This window comes from Xyrauchen texanus, chromosome 24 (assembly GCF_025860055.1).
Source record: "Xyrauchen texanus isolate HMW12.3.18 chromosome 24, RBS_HiC_50CHRs, whole genome shotgun sequence".
Lineage (NCBI taxonomy): Eukaryota > Metazoa > Chordata > Actinopteri > Cypriniformes > Catostomidae > Xyrauchen > Xyrauchen texanus.
Genome location: NC_068299.1, coordinates 15,601,293 through 15,618,538, shown reverse-complemented (window position 1 = coordinate 15,618,538; position 17,246 = coordinate 15,601,293). Strand labels below are relative to the sequence as shown.

Here is a 17,246-nt window from a genome sequence, read left to right as displayed (position 1 = left end):
TATACCATAAAATACTGAGCAACAATTGTCCATCTTACCTTCCAGAGGTTTTTTGCAGTGCTCGCAGGGGAAATGAGGTGCCCAGTGTTTGTCTTGATCCCCGACAGACATGCCTTGTAGGCCTCACACATTTTAGCAGATGCTTCCACGAAGTAATTTTTCGCTCTTATCTTGATAAATTGGCCGCAGATTTAGCAAAGTGCGTCTACCGGATGCTTGCAGCCTCTTGATGCCATCTCAGAAAATTGCAGATACTATGTATCCACATCGGAAGCTGGAACTAAACTGAACTGGTGGGCTTAAGGCCCCTCTATTTATACTACTATTAATTTACTGGAAAGTTCTAGAAGTTACTCCAAGTTTACTCAGCACTGAATCTATCTGGAATATTCTGGAAAAGGTATATTTCAAAATATCAATGTCCTGGTCACAAAAGCAAAGTTTGTGGGGAATAATAGCCATTTTCTATACTTTTGAGGCATAAGCAATTAGGAAATAACACTTACTATCCAGGAACCAAAATAAAAGTAAATAAAATGTGTTACACGTTGTAATGACTTCAAAACGAATAACGGATTAATCTCAATAATATAACAAATATTCAAATGACTGATTATCCAAGAGGCAAAGAATTACAAAGAATGTATGAAACTGTGCAGCCAATATTTCTAAAGTGTAAACCTTATGAATGAAAACAGGGGCGGACTGGCCACAGGAAGACCCAGGACTTTTCCCGGTGGGCCTGTCGTGAAATAGGGCCGAACGGGGCGGGACATACTAAAGGGCAGAGGCAGTTCTAGAGGGGGGACAGAAGGCTGACCCCAATACCAAACTGGTAATTAGAAAATCTCCACTACAATTTATTAGTTCTTTCCGAGATCAAGAACTGAAGTTAAGGGACGTCTCAGATCCAGTGACAACACAACACGGTTTCGCCACAGTTTTCATTTTCGATCATTAGATAAATAAAACAGTCTATAGACTGTTTACAGCCTTTGGGTGAACAGGAGTTGAAATTCAATAAGATTTAAGACCAACTATATTTGAGCCATTGAAACAAAATTAAATAGTTTTTATTAAAGTAAGTATAATGACTAGCCCAATCAATTTAATCTGGATTATATAAATTATATCAGGATTACACAAGCAAACAAACTGATGAGCTTAAACTGTAGCATGGTTTGCCACCTACAGCACTTCCTGGTATGATTTCATTGGTGTAGACATGATCGCGTGACAAATGGCGTGTTGATTTATTGGCTCATCAATAGTTGTTGTTGCTGTTGGATTTAGTGCTAAATTCAGGCATTGGACCAAATGATTTTTGAAGGGAGACTGTCATAGTCTTAGTTAGCAAAGTTAAATATTCAGTTTTGCCAAGTGACCTATTTGGTTCAAATTTATGTTGTCACACACGATCTATTACATTCTATGTTTTTTATTCATGCCTGTATAATCTCCTTTGAGAAAAGGAGAATGAAAAATAAATGCACATTATACAAGAGTAATACTTCAAAATATTTAGTTTTATTGCCTACTTCAAAAAACATTGCATAAATGTTGTGCTACAAGTGGCATGTACATAATTGGCAATTCCAACTGATTAACAACATTCAAACCCCCAATTCTATCTCATAAGCCTATTTACAGGTAGAAGTAAAAGTGACTTAGTAATATGATACATTGTATTGCACAGGCATCATTTCTATTAAGTAAAGGAAGTCTTTATCCTTTGTACTCTCATGCCATAACTGCAAATAAATCACAGCAGACAGTTAAAAAGTACTTATTGCACAGATCACAGATTAATCAGGTAGACTAGTGCTGAAACAGACCAATGAATGCACATTGCTGGAGCTGAAGAGTGCTACATCAGAACGATTTTGAAAGTATCAAAATACTACATGTAAATATCAAACATTTCTAATTTTAAATAGTAGATACAAATAAATATTTCATTTGAAATCTCTGGTAATTTTGATAAGCATGCATACAGTGGCAATCCACACCTTATCACTTCAAGATTTTCCCATCAGCAGGTGGAAAATACAGAAATAGGAAAATACCACAGAAAGGTGTATTATAAAAGACCACCAACAACCAGCATTAAGGCACAGAGATAATGTAACGTAAAGACAAAACACTGATTTTGTTTCATCTGATGATGTTGACATCATCAAAATGTATCGCAGCACAAGTGATATTCACCAGAATAAAAGTGCTTGATTTAAATAAACAGACAGTAAAATATATAACACCCCTGGTTACTATAGTTTTATTACAAGATACATAATCAATAAATAAGGGCACATGAGTTTTGGATTCATAAAATGTCCAGTAGCTTTAATTATGTTAATCAATATACTGAGAAAGCCATCGAAAGCCTTCCCCATATCCTTGTCTCTTCAACACACTGCACATAAAGACTTCCATTGGCCTCAGGTTGAGTTCCTTTAGTGATACATTCCCCTATGTAGATACATAGAGACAAAATTACACATTGTATTACCCCAAAATAAAAACTATTTATTAACATATTTTTCATACACTTTAAGGAGTACATTTCTAAGCAAGTAAACAAAAACAAAACATAACAATAAAAAAATAAATATTATCAGGGAAGGCTATGATGAATTTAGCCATAGTTGCATAGTGACCAAATGGTACATAAGTAGAGCTGTGAGTTTTAGACAAAAATCAAATTATATCAAAGTATATGTATTTTCTCAATGACCTACCTTTCCAGTGGTGTGAAGACCAAACATTCCTCTTAGTGCATCCTCACTAATTGCTTCTGGACGGTCGATTTTATTTCCCAAAATAAGAATTGGCACATTGGAGATTGTTTCATCAGTTAAGAGGGCCTATCATTTAAGAAACAGATTAGATGTGAAATAAGGTGTCCTTATTGTTCAAAATATGTGTTTTGATTGGTGGGACTCTGAAAGTAATGGAAATTCAAAGATAAGTGACTTTCATCTTAAGTTACACACATAACATTCAAATGTAAACGTATTATCATGTACAAAACCCTTGAAAAAAAAAAAAAGTAGACCTACATCCAGTTCAATTTTGGCTTCTAGTAGGCGTTCATGGTCAGCGCAATCAACAAGGTAGACTACTCCATTTATTGCTGGAAGATAATTCTTCCATACTCTTCTTGCTGAGAATGAAATCTTGTTACATTGTGTCAAAGGATGTGGTTTCTAAATGATTGCTTTGATAAATCAACTTCTATCAGTATCAGAAACACTATCTATCTCCATTTAAGTGTACCTTGAGCATGACCTCCCAGGTCAAACGTTGTGAAAGTCATACCAGCAATACTCAGTTCTTCGGATGCTAGAGGAGAAAACACAAACAGGGCAAGATACTTTTTATTTATTGGTAGCTCTGACAAGTGTAGAGGTCATTTGTAAGAGTAAGCTTCTTTTTAAATGTTCTTACTAAATGTAACTATCACACATTAAATGGGTAAACTATGTGGATTAAATCTTTACTTACTAGGGTGAAGTGTTGGAACATGCTGCCCAAGTCGATCATCTTTAAGCATGTGTAATAACGTTGTTTTTCCAGCATTGTCTAATCCAAGAAAAACTAGCTTCCCACTCTTTTTATATAATCCTAAATGGAAAGTAAAAATAATAATAATATAGTTACATAAAGTTGTGCTTGTCTGGTGTTGATTCAACTCTAAAAGTCAAAGTTTGTGTTAAAAACCAATTCAGCATATCAACTTATCTTACCTTACCTAATAATTGTAACATATTGCTGAATCCTCTGTACAGCCAATCAATTATAAAAGACATTATTGTATATTGCTCCCTGAAATGAAATAGCAACAGCATGAGATAATTGTTCTATGGTAGTACAGCAAGATCTGAGACTTCTCAATGGGCTCTGCTAACTACAAAATAAGCTCTTTACCTAAATCTACTGTAAGCAGGTGAAAAACAGTACTACATCACCAAATGACCCGCACACATCTTTACAGTTGAAGACAAAATTATTAGCCCCCTTTGAGATATTTTTTTTTTTTTTTCAAATAATTCCCAAGTGCTGTTTAATGAAGCAAAGATTTTTTTCAACATAGCATTTCTAAACATAATAGTTTATTTAGGCAACTTAGAATGTTTATAATACAAATAGAAACAAAATTATAACCAAAAATAAAAAAATCTACAGGTCAAAATTATTAGCCCTCTGATGTTAATAGTCAATAGTGTATCTCTTTTGCTTGATAACAGCCTTTAGTCGTTTGTTGTAGTTCTCAACAAGTTTTAAGCATTTCTCCGGAGGAGTCACAGCCCATTTCTCCTTAGCAAATCTCTCAATCTCCTCCAGATTTGTTGGTCTCCTGGCATGGACTCTAGTCTTCAGTGTGGCCCACAGATTTTCTATGGGATTCAAGTCTGGGCTTTGTGCAGGCCAGTCAAGGACGTTCATTTTGCTCGTTTGGAGGAAGTTCTTCACCAGAAGTGAGGTATCCTTTGGGTCGTTATCATGCTGGAAGACGAAATGTCGACCCAAACCAAGTTTTGTTGCAAATTGCCTTTCAAAATCTTCTCGTAGTCTTCCTTTTTCATGATTACTTCAACCCTGATGAGTTCCAGACACACTGTATCCCCACAGTATTATACTCCCACTGCCATGTTTCACTGTGGGAATGGTGTTCTTTGGGTTGATTGCCTCTCCCTTCATTCTCCAAACAAAGGCAACATCTCTATGGCCAAAGAGCTCTAGTTTTGTCTCATCTGACCAAAGGACACGTTTCCAGTATGCATCGTTTTTCTCTAGGTTGTCCTTGGCAAACTTCAGTCTAGCTTGGAGGTGTCTCTTCTTCAGAAGTGGAGTTTTTCTTGGTCTGCAACCTCGCAGTCCATTCCTGTGCAGGGCTCTAATGATTGTCTTCGTTGAGACATCTGGCAGTTGTTCTTGGGTCTTTAGAAACCTCTCTCACCAGTTTTCTTTCCAAGGTTTTTTACATTTTTCGCTTCCTGCCTCTTCGTCTTGTTCTCCACTGTGTGGGTCTCTTCAAACTTCTTGATAATACTTCTCACGACAGTTCTTGACACCTGAAAATGCTTTGATAAACGTGTATATCCTTCTCCTGCTTTGTGAGCATTAACAATTATTTCTCTCAAGTCTAAACAAATTTATTTTGTCTTTGCCACGATGACAGTTTTATATTACTTCACTAGTTGTTTTGCAAGATACTAATCCACAGTTTGAAGTGCAACTTAAAGGCTTGGGGGATTAATAAGGTTAATTAGGCAAGTCATTGGATAACAGTGGCTGGCTAATAATATTGATCTTAGCAGTTTATTTTTTTTATTTTTTTATTTATTTTTTTTTTTTATAATTATTTTATTCCAGGCAAATTGAAATAAATAAGGCTATCTCCAGAGAAAAAAATATAATAAGAAATACTGTGATAAAATCCCCTTGCTCTATTAAACATCACTTGGGAAATATTTGAAAAAATTGAAATTTCATAGGGGGGCTAATAATTTTGTCTTCAACTATATATGATGTGCATGCTTTCTAGATTATTGCTAGAGGAGGGGAAGGTCTATAATCCTTCATACAGCAGCTATCAACCAATATCCTGCACACAACATGAGCAAGTAACTATTTCTATTTGAGTCATTGTCACTTGACGCCATGGTTTTAGCGCACAGACATAGCTGTCACTCAAATGACTGTGACTCCCACTAAATTTCAAGAATACACTTGACTTGGGTTCTTCAAAACATTAATAACATCCCATATGGGTTTATTTTTTGGCATATAAATTATAATTAATATAAATGAAATTCAATCTCATTATTCAATAAATGTGTGAATAATATAGGCTAACCGTCAGAGTAAACATGCGGCTTTAAGTCCAAATGTTTAGCGCGCATTTTCGAGAAAGCATCAATAGAGACGCGCTTTAAAAATGGCGAATACGCAGGCTAAATGTTGTACGAGGCCAATTGAGTCTGTACAAAAGGCGCAATGTAATAATAAGACTTTTAGACCTGGATATTTTTGGTGTTAAAAGTTGTTTCTATTAAGCATCATATCCAGTCATAGAATGTCGGGTTTGACAGAAGCGAGAATATTGCGTCATATGAAACAAAGTAACACACAACACGTCATTATAACGAAAGTTACACGTCAATACCTCGAATGATTCGCCTCTGTAGTAGATCAGACAGTCCGGTCAGTGTGCTCTGGTCCTAAACACAAGCCCAAAATTGACGTTAAACCGGAACTGCGTAGCTTTACAGGGTGGTCTCTGATCGTTATTTTGTATAGGCCTATGTGATGAGTTGGTTGCTAAATGTTCATTGTGAGTGACCCGCAGTCAACAACTAAAGTGGTCTGACAGCTACAACATTAGCATCGTACAAATTCATATCGTTACAACTTTGCGGTTCAGTAAACAGTGAACCTGACTGTAAACAGCAGGTGTTTTTGGTGCAGTAGCTCTAGAAGACTGTAGAAACTTGGAGAATGTCTTTTTCTTTTCTTTCGTGGCACTATGCATGATGAACCAGCTCACTGTTGCACTAAAGTAGGCTACTGACTTAAAGGGATAGTTCACCCAAATATGAAAATTCTCTTATGATTTACTCACCCTCCTGGCATCCCAGATGTGTATGACTTTCTTCTGCATAAAACTAATTTTTTTTTTTTTAGAAGAATATCTCAGCTCTGAAGGTCCATCATACAATGCAAGTGAATGGGTGCCAGAATTTTGAAGCTCCAAAATCCACATAAAGGGAGCATCCGCTCCGGTGGTTAAATCAATGTGTTCGGACACGATATGATACAGTGTTAGTGAGAAACATCAATATTTACGTAATTTTTTACGTCAAATTCTCCTCCGATATGCACAACGAATGTGAACCACTAAAAACAGAAAAAGGACTTAAATATTGATCTGTTTCTCACCTATACCTAACATATCGCTTTAGAAGATATTGATTTAACCACTAGAGTCAGATGGAGTACTTTTATCTTGCCCTTATGTGGATTTTGGAGCTTAAAAATGTAAATTTTGGGGTGAACTAACCCTTTAAGTATTGCATTTAATACATTATTATTATTTTATAAAGGAATGTACTATTCTCAAATTTTTTATTAGTAGACTCCTAGAGCCCTGCAAAGCTATTAAAGGAATAGTTCACTCAAAATTGAAACCCCTGTTATCATTTACTCACCCAATCTGACTGACTTTCTTCTGTGAAACACAGAGATATTTTAAAGGATGTTCTGTTAGCTGATTTCAATACAATACCAGTTGAAAGTTGCAATATTTCAATCCAAGATGAGAATTTATGCAAAAAACAAAACAATGTGCAAATAAAGCCTTGTTTCCATCCCATGTGTTCAAAGGAACAAAATAGTCTCTTCCAGATAAATGAAAGCCACTTCGACTTTTTATTAATAAAATATTTGCTGTTTAGAACATGCAGGCAAACACTGTAAAGAACTTGTCTCATGTCTGGGAGCGACAGCGCGTCACACAGTTCTGGGGTGCGTGCATTCCTCCATCCTTATGACTTTACCGTGCCGATCTAAGATATTTTTCAAAAGAGTCAGTAAACTTGCTCTTCTGTGCAGTTCAACTATGTATTCGACTTATTTGATCTGTAAACTTTTTGCAGCCTTTGGATTTTTTCAGGACACCATTATTTCAGGATGACCAGAGGAACATTTCAGATGCTATGATTGGTCTGCTAGTTAGTCCAGTTATGAATAAATAATTCAGTCACACGACTCTTTTGAAAAAAGTGTTTCCTAAAAAGGTGTTTTCATCATAGTTTGTGCATTTCTTCATATTAAATAAAAATTGTATCCACATCAAGCAAGCAGATCAGTTTTTTGTTTTTTTTGTAATGCACATTTTGGAGATTTTATTCGCATCTTGATGTTTCCACCCAACAGTTTTTATACAAAATCCCAAAATGTGCATAAATATATGTGGATGGACACCAGCTAGTGACTGGGAATCAAAGAGTTTTGATGTTATGTGACATGTCACCATATGTGATTTGTGTTGTTTACAGAATTTCATCAATGATTTGATTGTGATTAAGGACTTAAATTACCATCTGTTCATCATACAAAGTGATTCAGAAGGCTTGGCATATGACGCACAAGTTTTATAACACATTTGGGTGCTTTTTTAAGCTTTAAAGAGAAGAACTTTCAACTGCTATGGTACTGAAACCAATGAACAGAAACATTCTTTAAAATATCTCCCTTAGTGTTCCACAGAAGAAAGTCATGTGGGTAAAATAAATTAGGACAAAATTAGGGTAAGTAAATAATGACAGAATTTTTATTTTCGTCAACCTTTAACATATTAGTATTTGATAAATCAGTATCATATCAGAAAAGCTTTATTTAAGCAATTGTTCATAATCCTACAGTACCTGAGTTTTACAAGACTGTTTGCTAACATTAGTATCTGTTACACAGAATATCCAAGCTTACCCAAACACAAAACTTAAATTATTAAGACACTGGTTAGCACTTCATAATGGTTTTGTGAGATTCATCCCCAGAAAATTTTTTTTTTCTAAAATATCCATTATTCTACACAGATATTAACATGCATATTCTAAACTTGTGATCAGACGGGTCCATCCACAATGTTGTGTTGTTCAGTTCTTCGCATAATAAAACCATTTGTCAACTGTAAAAGATAAATTCAAAGAAAAAATTATAATATTCATTTGTAAAGTGAAAGGACAACAAATATCTAAATTAAAATACTGTTAAGGTTTTTATAAAACATCAGATAAGAGATATGATGTTTAAAATGCAAAAAATGTCAAAACCAAACCTGAGCTAGGAATTGGACTGGCATCTCCACACGTGCATGACTGAAAAGGTAAAGATAGAACAGATATTTTGTGATATCATGTAGAGAAATAACCAAATATAAGGACCACTCTGCGAGGATGTCAGAATATGTTTGTTGCCACACTAGTGAAGCCTTAATAGACATATGGTACCCTATAAACACATTTTATAGTGATACCTTAAACAAGTTAAAAACAGGGAATAAAATCTAGGCAATACAAAGCAAAAAGAAAATTCTTACACCATCAACAACTCCTTTGGCTTCATCTGCTGAACAGCAGAATGGACTATCACCCCCTGAGACACATGTATTCTTGCTGCACAGTGAAAGAGAAAAAAGCAAAATGACTCATTGATTAGTGAAGAAGAAATAAAATGCTGCTTTCATCATAGGAGAGTTTGTGCCATTTGAATAGTGGCCAATAACTTGTTTGATTTAATAAAAAATTACATTTGAACAAAATTAGTCCATTTTCATTTATTAATTTGGCAGCTGCTTTTATTCAAAGCGACTTACAAAAGAGGAATAATACACAAATAGTGCACGAATGTTTATGTTGCAAGACGATAATTTCAATAATTCTGAATCCATTACTGGTTCTCGCAGGCAAACTGAATGTTCCCTATATTTTTTGTCTCTATTGGTGTGAATGAAAGGGAAAAAAGTCATATCAAATCCCTTTGCAAAACTCACAAACGCAGGTGGTGTGCTGCATTCTTTAATATGCATGTACTGTATATCACTAAGACTGCTGAAGAAACTCCCTTACCAGTTTAGTTCTCCAGCATTGGTTTGTTGTGAGATAAGTGCTTTCCAGAAGCCATGGGTGGCTTTGATTGTCTCAATGGCAAAATCCTGGAATAAAGGTGCCAGCACATTTACAGTAATGTAAAATTTTATGGGAGTATTAGAAATGTGTTCAAAAGAACTTTCATTTATTAGATGAATCTATCGAACTTACATACCTTGTCTTTGAACTCTCCATTGAATGCAAACTGGTTTTCAGGTTTCCCATCAGGTACCTTGTACCTCCTAAACCAGTCCACTGTTGCCTCAAGGTAGCCTGGCTTAAGTCGCCTTACGTCACTAATATCTATATTTCACATCAGAGAAATGAAAACAATCAAACATTTGTCACTCTTCTGGGTCAACTGGAAAGCAATGAGTTTCCTTAAGTACTTACTGTTCAAGTCCTTTGCCTCAGGGTCATCAACATTGATTGCGATGACTTTCCAATCAGTTTCGCCTTCATCAATCATTGCTAAAACACCCAGGACTTTCACTTTGATAACATCTCCACGAGTACACACCTGAAAAGATCAAGCATTATAGGGTTTATCCAAATCAGAATATAACTGCAAGTTTCAACTTAATAATAAATGAGGCACTATTTCACAGAAATAGAAGAAAAAAGTATAAATACCTTGCTACCAATTTCACAGACATCAATTGGGTCATTGTCACCACAACACCCTGTGTCATTGTCTTTGTGACCAGGGTCTTCCCAAGTCTGTCAGAAAAGAAAAATGGCACAATGGCATATGCAATTCACATCATATTCTTAGTTGAGGTGCTAACTGTCTCAACCAAGGACACTCAAGGAACTGAACTGTGAAGGATACATTTACTTCACATGAAATTAAAGAAAATCTGCATAATTGTATATACACATGAAAGCAGCCATATCACCCTGCAGCTCTTGCCTGGTTGCCCACTAAAGCTAAGCAGGGTTGAGCCTTGCCAGTACCTGGATGGGAGACCTCCTGGGGACAACCAAGGTTGCTGCTGGAAGTGGTATTAGGGAGGCCAGCAGGGGATGCTCACCCTACGGTCTGTGTGGGTCCTAATGCCCCAGTATAGTGACGGGGACTCTATACTGTAAAAAGCCACTGTCCTTTGGATGAGATGTTAAACTGAGGTCCTTACTCTCTCTGTGGTCATTAAAAATCCCAGGACACCTCTCCTAATGAGTAGGGGTGTAACCCCTGGTGTCCTTGCCAAATTCCCCCATTGGTGCCTATCCATCATGGCCTTGTATTAATCTCCATCCCTGCTACACCTACCCACCAATAGCTGGTGTTTGGTGGGCTGTCCCATCATCCTATGCTATGTAAAGTGCTTTGAGTGCCTAGAAAAGCACTATATAAATGTAAGGAATTGTACTAATTCGGTAGAACAAGATTGAAAGTGTGCATGGGTTTTCTTTTAGAAGTCATTTACAACACATCAAAGTCTCCAATTCATGTACAAAACACTAAAGATCACCTAAAGTTTCTGATAATGATATCTTGAGAGCAGGGTGGCCGATGTAATGCCGATAAACAATTCACAAAATGTAATATGACAGTAAATGACATGTACAGAAAATTGCTAAAAATGTAATTAACTTTTCTTTATCATTATTTTTACTCAAAATGTCACCTTTATAAAAATAGAACATTTAGGTTTATATTTATGATTTAAATGGTAGATTGCAGCTTCTCTTGGTTCGTTTAGTCATATAGAGCTGAGAGATGTACAAAAATATATTTTTCAGCCTATTGAATATACTTAAAATGTTTAATGCATGAGGTAAAAATCTTGTAAAAAAAAACAACAAAGCACTGTTTTCCACAGTTTTTCACTAAATGAACATAATAATGATATTTAACAATTATTTACCAACTTATATTTAAAAAATAATAATAAAAACAATAGTTTGTCAATGAACATCGCTCACTTTTTGGAAAACAGTTGAATGTTGTTATAAAACTTGGGACCCAAACAAGTTAATTATTATAACATAATACTGAATTATTATTATTATTTTGAGCACACTGGAAATCACTGGATTTGAGCATCTTTTGTGGATAAAATGTACGTTAGAGAATTCAATCTTTTTTATTTATCATGAAATATCTGTATATTTGCAGATGGTATATGACAGTTGTATTGCGATCATTAGACAAGATAGAGTGCTGTGAAAAAGTATTTGCCCCTTCCTCAATCAATCCATTTTATTTCTATAGCACATTTAAAAACAACACATGTTGACCTAAGTGCTTCACATTACAGCATAAACAGATCATATACATACTCAATGTAGAAATTAAAAAAAAAATTAATAAAATAAGCAACCCATATTAAGCACAGTTAAAAGCAAGTGAAAAAAGGTTAGTCTTCAAAAACATTGACTGATGTACAGGACCTGATATGTAGTGGAAGACAGGACTTGGGGATTATTAAAAGTAAACTCTGCAAAGATCTTATTAGTCTAGAAGGCATGTGATGCTGAAGGAGATCAGTAATATAGGGAGGAGCCATGCCATGTAATTCCTTAAACGTAAATAATAAAATCTTAAACTGAATCCTACATTTGACTGGAAGCCAATGAAGAGATGATAACACCGGAGATATGTTGTGTTTTTTTTTTTTTTTTGTCCCAGTCAGCATTCTGGACTAACTGCAGACGTGACAGTGAAGTATGAGAAATGCCACAGAGCAATGAATTGCAGTAATCTAATCTTGAAGAAATAAAAGCATGTATAACAACTGCCATGTCCTTAAAAGATAAACAGGGTTTGAATTTCACAATGTACCTTAATTGAAAGTAACCACCTCTGACCACAGAACTGATTTATCAAGTGTTTATCAAGCTTTAATTCAGGGTCAAAAATTACTCCACGAGCCTAAATCATTAATCATGTGTTTGGTAGAGCCAGGTGGACCAAACACAATCACAAGTTTTTGATTAATTTACGTGAAGAAAATTCATTGCCATCCACTTTTTGTGCATACAGCAGGTAAGGGTATATAATGCAGAGTTTAAAAGAAGATAAAGCTGGGTATCATCAGCATAACAGTTATATGAACTGTTATGCTTTTGACAGATTTGGGCCAAAGGAAGCATGTATAGATAAAATAAGACTGGGCCCAAGATTGAGCCTTGGGGTACCCCACAGGTAATGGGAGCCAGGGAGGATGAGAAGTTCTCTAGTTCAACAGAAAATATTTATCTTGGTCCTATCTTTAAGATAATAGCAGACCCCTGAATCCTTGCCACCTGTCTTGTCGTGATCTATGATGTGAAATACGGCACTGAGGTCAAGGAGAACTAAAACTGCATGACTACCTGAATCAGCAGCAGATAATTGAATAATTTTAAGAGCACAGACTCTGTGCTATGTTGTGCTCTAAACCCCGATTATATAATAAAAAATGGATTTAATAATAAAAATAAAAAAAATTACTGATTTCTTCTATTTTGTGTATTTTTCATACTAAATCGTTTTAGATCTAAATTGTTAGGTGGTGGAAGTGTGACCATCACACTACCACCACCATGCTTGATCTTAGGTATGATGTTCTTCTGTGTTTGATTTACACCAGAAGTAACAGGACCCCTGTCTTTCAAACAGTTCAACTTTCAACTCATCAGTCCACAGAACATTCTCCCAAAGGTTTTGAGGATCATCAAGGTGTGTTTTGCGTGACTTAATGTTCTTCTGGGTTAGCAGTGGTTTTCACCTCACTACTCTTCTATGGGTGGCATTTTTGGCCAGTGACTTTCTGATAGTGGAGTCATGAACAGTGATCTTTAATGATGCGAGAGTGCCTGCAGTTCCTTGGATGTTTTCCTTGGCTTTTTTGTGACTTCTTGGATGATTGCTGTGCTCTTGGAGGAATTTTGGAAGGTTGGTCACTTCAGGGAAGGTTCACTACTGTGCCAAGTTTTCTCCATTTGGAGATAATGATCACTGTGGTTCTTTGGAGTCCCAGAGTCTTTGAAATAGCTTGGTAACCCTTCCCAGACTGATATAATTCAATCACCCTTTCCTCATCATTTCTGGAATTTCTTTCAAAATTGGCATAGTGAATTATGAATGCAGTTTCATAGGTTTGGAGATTTAGTAACTAAAGGCAATTACTTTTTCACACAGGCCCAGTTGGTATTGAATAACTTTTTTGCTTCAATAAATAACATTATTATTTAAAAACTGTATTTTGTGTTTACTCAGATTGCCTTTGTTTTATGTTAGATAAAAAAAAAAAGAAAAATACACAAAAATAGAAGAAATCAGGAAGGGGCAAATACTTTTTCACAGCACTGTAGTTAAAAGTTACAGGGAAGCGTTGAGGAGAGCTAGGGAGAATGAAACGCACGAGCACTCTACACATGTCACATGAGCTCACGCAGGTCTACTCAGAGCTTGTGACTGCTTGAATGAGACTTTGTTGCACACCAGTCTATTATTGTGGCAACTAGGGCTGGGATAAACGATTATTTTTTTATCATTCATTTTTCGATGCATCGATTAATCTAACGATTCATTTTTCAGTCCGATTCGATTTCGAATTCATCGGGGATGGGGGTGTATAAAATGTAAAAAAAAAAAAAAAAAAAAACATTTGCGGGGAGTTTGATTGACTGGCGATCTGATCAATCAATCATAATACGCCATTTTTGTCCGACAAAGTAGTCAGGAGAGAGAAGATTAACGTCGGTGGATTTGAATTTGAATAATGGATTGTAGGCTACTGTACTGACATCTTTCCGCGGTTAAAACAACAGTGCTTCTGATGTAGGCTACATTCATGTTTAGCCTATTTGATGCTATAAATTAACCAAGGAAAAGATGATCGGTTCACGAGCAGCTTTAACTGAGGCAATCTGTCACGACACATTAAAGAGCCACAAAATAGTAGGCCTATTTATGGTTTAATTTTCTTTGAATGACCAAATTTGAAAGTTGATACTTTATTAAATGTTACCTGCTTGGTCCTGTCTGTCAGCGCATAGTCAGTGTCCTCTATGTATTTTTCACGACATTCATAGCTATAAGCGAAAACTTTAGGTGTCGACAACGTATTATAGCCTACTCCAACATCGAGTGCAAAGTGGGGAGTTGAAAAAAACTTACGGTGCTCTGTCATCTGCAGCTGCTTCCGGGTGGCGCCTCTTCAGATGCTGGTGCATTGCCGTGGTGCTAGAATGGAAGGCCATCTCCATTTTGCAAAGACGACATATCACGGAATTGTTTCCTTTTAAATTAAAGAATTCCCATACTTTAGAGGAACGAGTGCATGCCGCCTTGCACTGCTGATAGTCTGAGGAGCCACTCGTGTTGCTACTACTCGCCGGCGCCGCCATCTTTGTTTTGGGTCCGACGAATCGACGCGCATATTTTGCGTTGACGTATTTTTTGCGTCGACGTCGCGTTGTCCCAGCCCTAGTGGCAACACAATGGCAAGTAACAACAAATTAACAATCATTCACACATCCAGATTGCTTTTTCACGTGCAAAGCAGGCAGCTCTCGGCACCATCTTGACTTGCAAAACTTTGACCAAAAAGGGAAATTTATTGACCGATGCCAATAATTTGAAAATACCAATCAGCCAATTTATCGGATCAGCAATATAAATTAGCCCACCACTACAATACACTAATAGCTCTGCTTCCAGAGACTGAAGCTGTCAGTCTGTACTAAAATTCTCAGTCTGTTTTAGATCTTATGTTCACTACACAAATATAGATAACAATACACTTGGAGATCTGAGTGTGTCTGTGTTTTAAACATGCTGATTTATTTATCTTACTTGAGGAATTGCTCCATAATTCCAAATGTAGCCTTTGTGTGGGAAAACATTAGCCACATAGCGCAAATTTCCCTTCTTTACATCTTGCTTAATTGGGTTCAGAGGGTCTTTTGTAGCAATCTGAAATGTAAACCATAATTAATTACATTATAAACATCCAATGTTATACATTAAATTATATACAGTATATTCCTGCAGACACCAACTGTCTGATTAGTCATTTTTACATGAATGTCAATACACAGCCCATCTTAAATGTAGGTTAAAGGTCTTGTATTTACATAGTACGTTTAAATCTCAGTCCTCCATTCTATTTTATTACACTGCAAGTAGTGTACAGTATGTCTCAACAACATCACAGAACAAATGAGATTTCATGCAATCTGTTGAATCATGATTGCACATACCTCCATTTTTGCATTTGTCCATCTTGGTACCTCAACAACCATGTGGAAAATTGTCTGTAGAGCAAAAAAAAAAAAAAAAAAGCAAAATGTGTTGCTTCACTAAAAATATGTATTTTTGTGAACGTTAAACACAGGTATCATAACAGAGCAGTTCAAAGTATTGAATGATTTCAGATGGCACTATGTTGAGAGGGTGAAATACAAATATTGTGAATCGAGATACTGTACCTGAGCTTCATCTGCACACATAGGTATGTCATGGAATGGTGAAATGTACTTTCCATCTGAATTCTCTATAAAAAAAAAAATTTAAATTACATTTGAATTACATATCAACATTTCTCAGTCCAAATAAATGTTTTACAGCAGTGTGTTTCAAAGTGGTACAACTGAACACCTACAAAGTTGTGCACCTGTCTTTGGTGTCCCATTTGTCAATGAGAAAAAGATGTTAGGGATCTCCCTCTAATTTTTTCAGTGTGCACATTTGATAATCATGTTATTTATCAGAAGGGAATAGGTTACGTCATGCTAGTACTAAACTGAAATGTCTATATTCAAGTGGCAAAAACAAAAAACGTTCAATTGAGAGGAAATATATTTTAAAATGTACATTTCATGTACCTGAAAAGAAAGAGGTTGTTTTAGATAATGAGACTCGATAACAACATCAGAATTATAGTAAGAACAGAAAATGTTAAAGTTAAATGTGAAAGTAACGATATCCGTATCGAATGATGAAACGAGTGAACACGTATGCATTAGCCCCTCCTTCATTTACACGTATTGGGCTTTGGGTAATAACATCAATACAAAATAATATCGTTCGATAAATGTTGCACTGGTAGGCTAAAAGTAATAAATAGTAAAGCTCTCTCTGTAGCTAACTTGCTTTCAGATTGCATTGTCCCCGGCATGAAAGGTGTATTTCATTTTAAGATAGAACAGAATTAAGTAAAAGTCAACGATTAATAGCCACATATCTGAAGATTTTGGGGCTGAATTATGTAATTAACGTTATCACTAAATGTTTCGAATTTACGAATTCTTTGGATTTGGTAAAGCTTTAGCTAATGTAATAATGACGCGAAGAAAAGCGACACGTGGTACTTGCGACTCAACCCCTTTAATCTCAAATCAATGAACAGCCCTGGCTGTACAAACATATCTTCGATAAACCCTGAAGATTATAATTGATACTTACTGAAAAACACCCTGTAGCTCAAGGTGTTAAGGTTTCCTCTTTCTTCAACGGTGAAGCTCATGTTGTGCTGTGTACAGATTCCCGGTAGGCTGTGTAGAAGTTCAGCAGGCGACGCGATGGTGGAGATCACGCATGCGCATAGACGAGAGATTTGAAGTGAATGGACTATAAAGATAATCTTCTAATATCGTACT

The 17,246-nt window shown here is 35.9% G+C and overlaps 2 protein-coding genes across 3 annotated transcripts; both read right to left on the bottom strand.

Annotated features, from left to right (window-relative positions):
* Nucleotides 1–1,521: 1,521 nt before the first annotated feature.
* On the bottom strand, nt 1,522–6,437 carry LOC127618056 (GTP-binding protein SAR1b-like). 2 transcript variants are annotated; one of them, XM_052090290.1, is made up of 7 exons: nt 6,170–6,437; nt 3,752–3,825; nt 3,505–3,624; nt 3,277–3,342; nt 3,060–3,163; nt 2,739–2,864; nt 1,522–2,469 (listed from the first exon to the last, which is right to left on the bottom strand). In XM_052090290.1, the coding sequence occupies exons 2-7, from the start codon at nt 3,807–3,809 to the stop codon at nt 2,353–2,355; spliced, it is 591 nt and encodes a 196-aa protein (XP_051946250.1). In that variant the 5' UTR covers nt 3,810–3,825; nt 6,170–6,437; the 3' UTR covers nt 1,522–2,352. The 2 variants fall into 2 exon arrangements, with proteins under 2 accessions (XP_051946250.1, XP_051946249.1); XM_052090289.1 differs by lacking the exon at nt 6,170–6,437 and having other exon boundaries at nt 3,752–5,312.
* A 1,876-nt stretch (nt 6,438–8,313) lies between these two features.
* On the bottom strand, nt 8,314–17,172 carry LOC127617891 (inorganic pyrophosphatase-like). Its single transcript, XM_052090032.1, has 11 exons — nt 17,053–17,172; nt 16,077–16,141; nt 15,849–15,902; nt 15,442–15,561; nt 10,287–10,373; nt 10,047–10,173; nt 9,829–9,956; nt 9,633–9,718; nt 9,104–9,179; nt 8,843–8,882; nt 8,314–8,692 (listed from the first exon to the last, which is right to left on the bottom strand). Exons 1-11 carry the CDS (start codon nt 17,111–17,113, stop codon nt 8,661–8,663), a joined length of 876 nt encoding a protein of 291 aa, XP_051945992.1. The 5' UTR covers nt 17,114–17,172; the 3' UTR covers nt 8,314–8,660.
* Nucleotides 17,173–17,246: the final 74 nt, after the last annotated feature.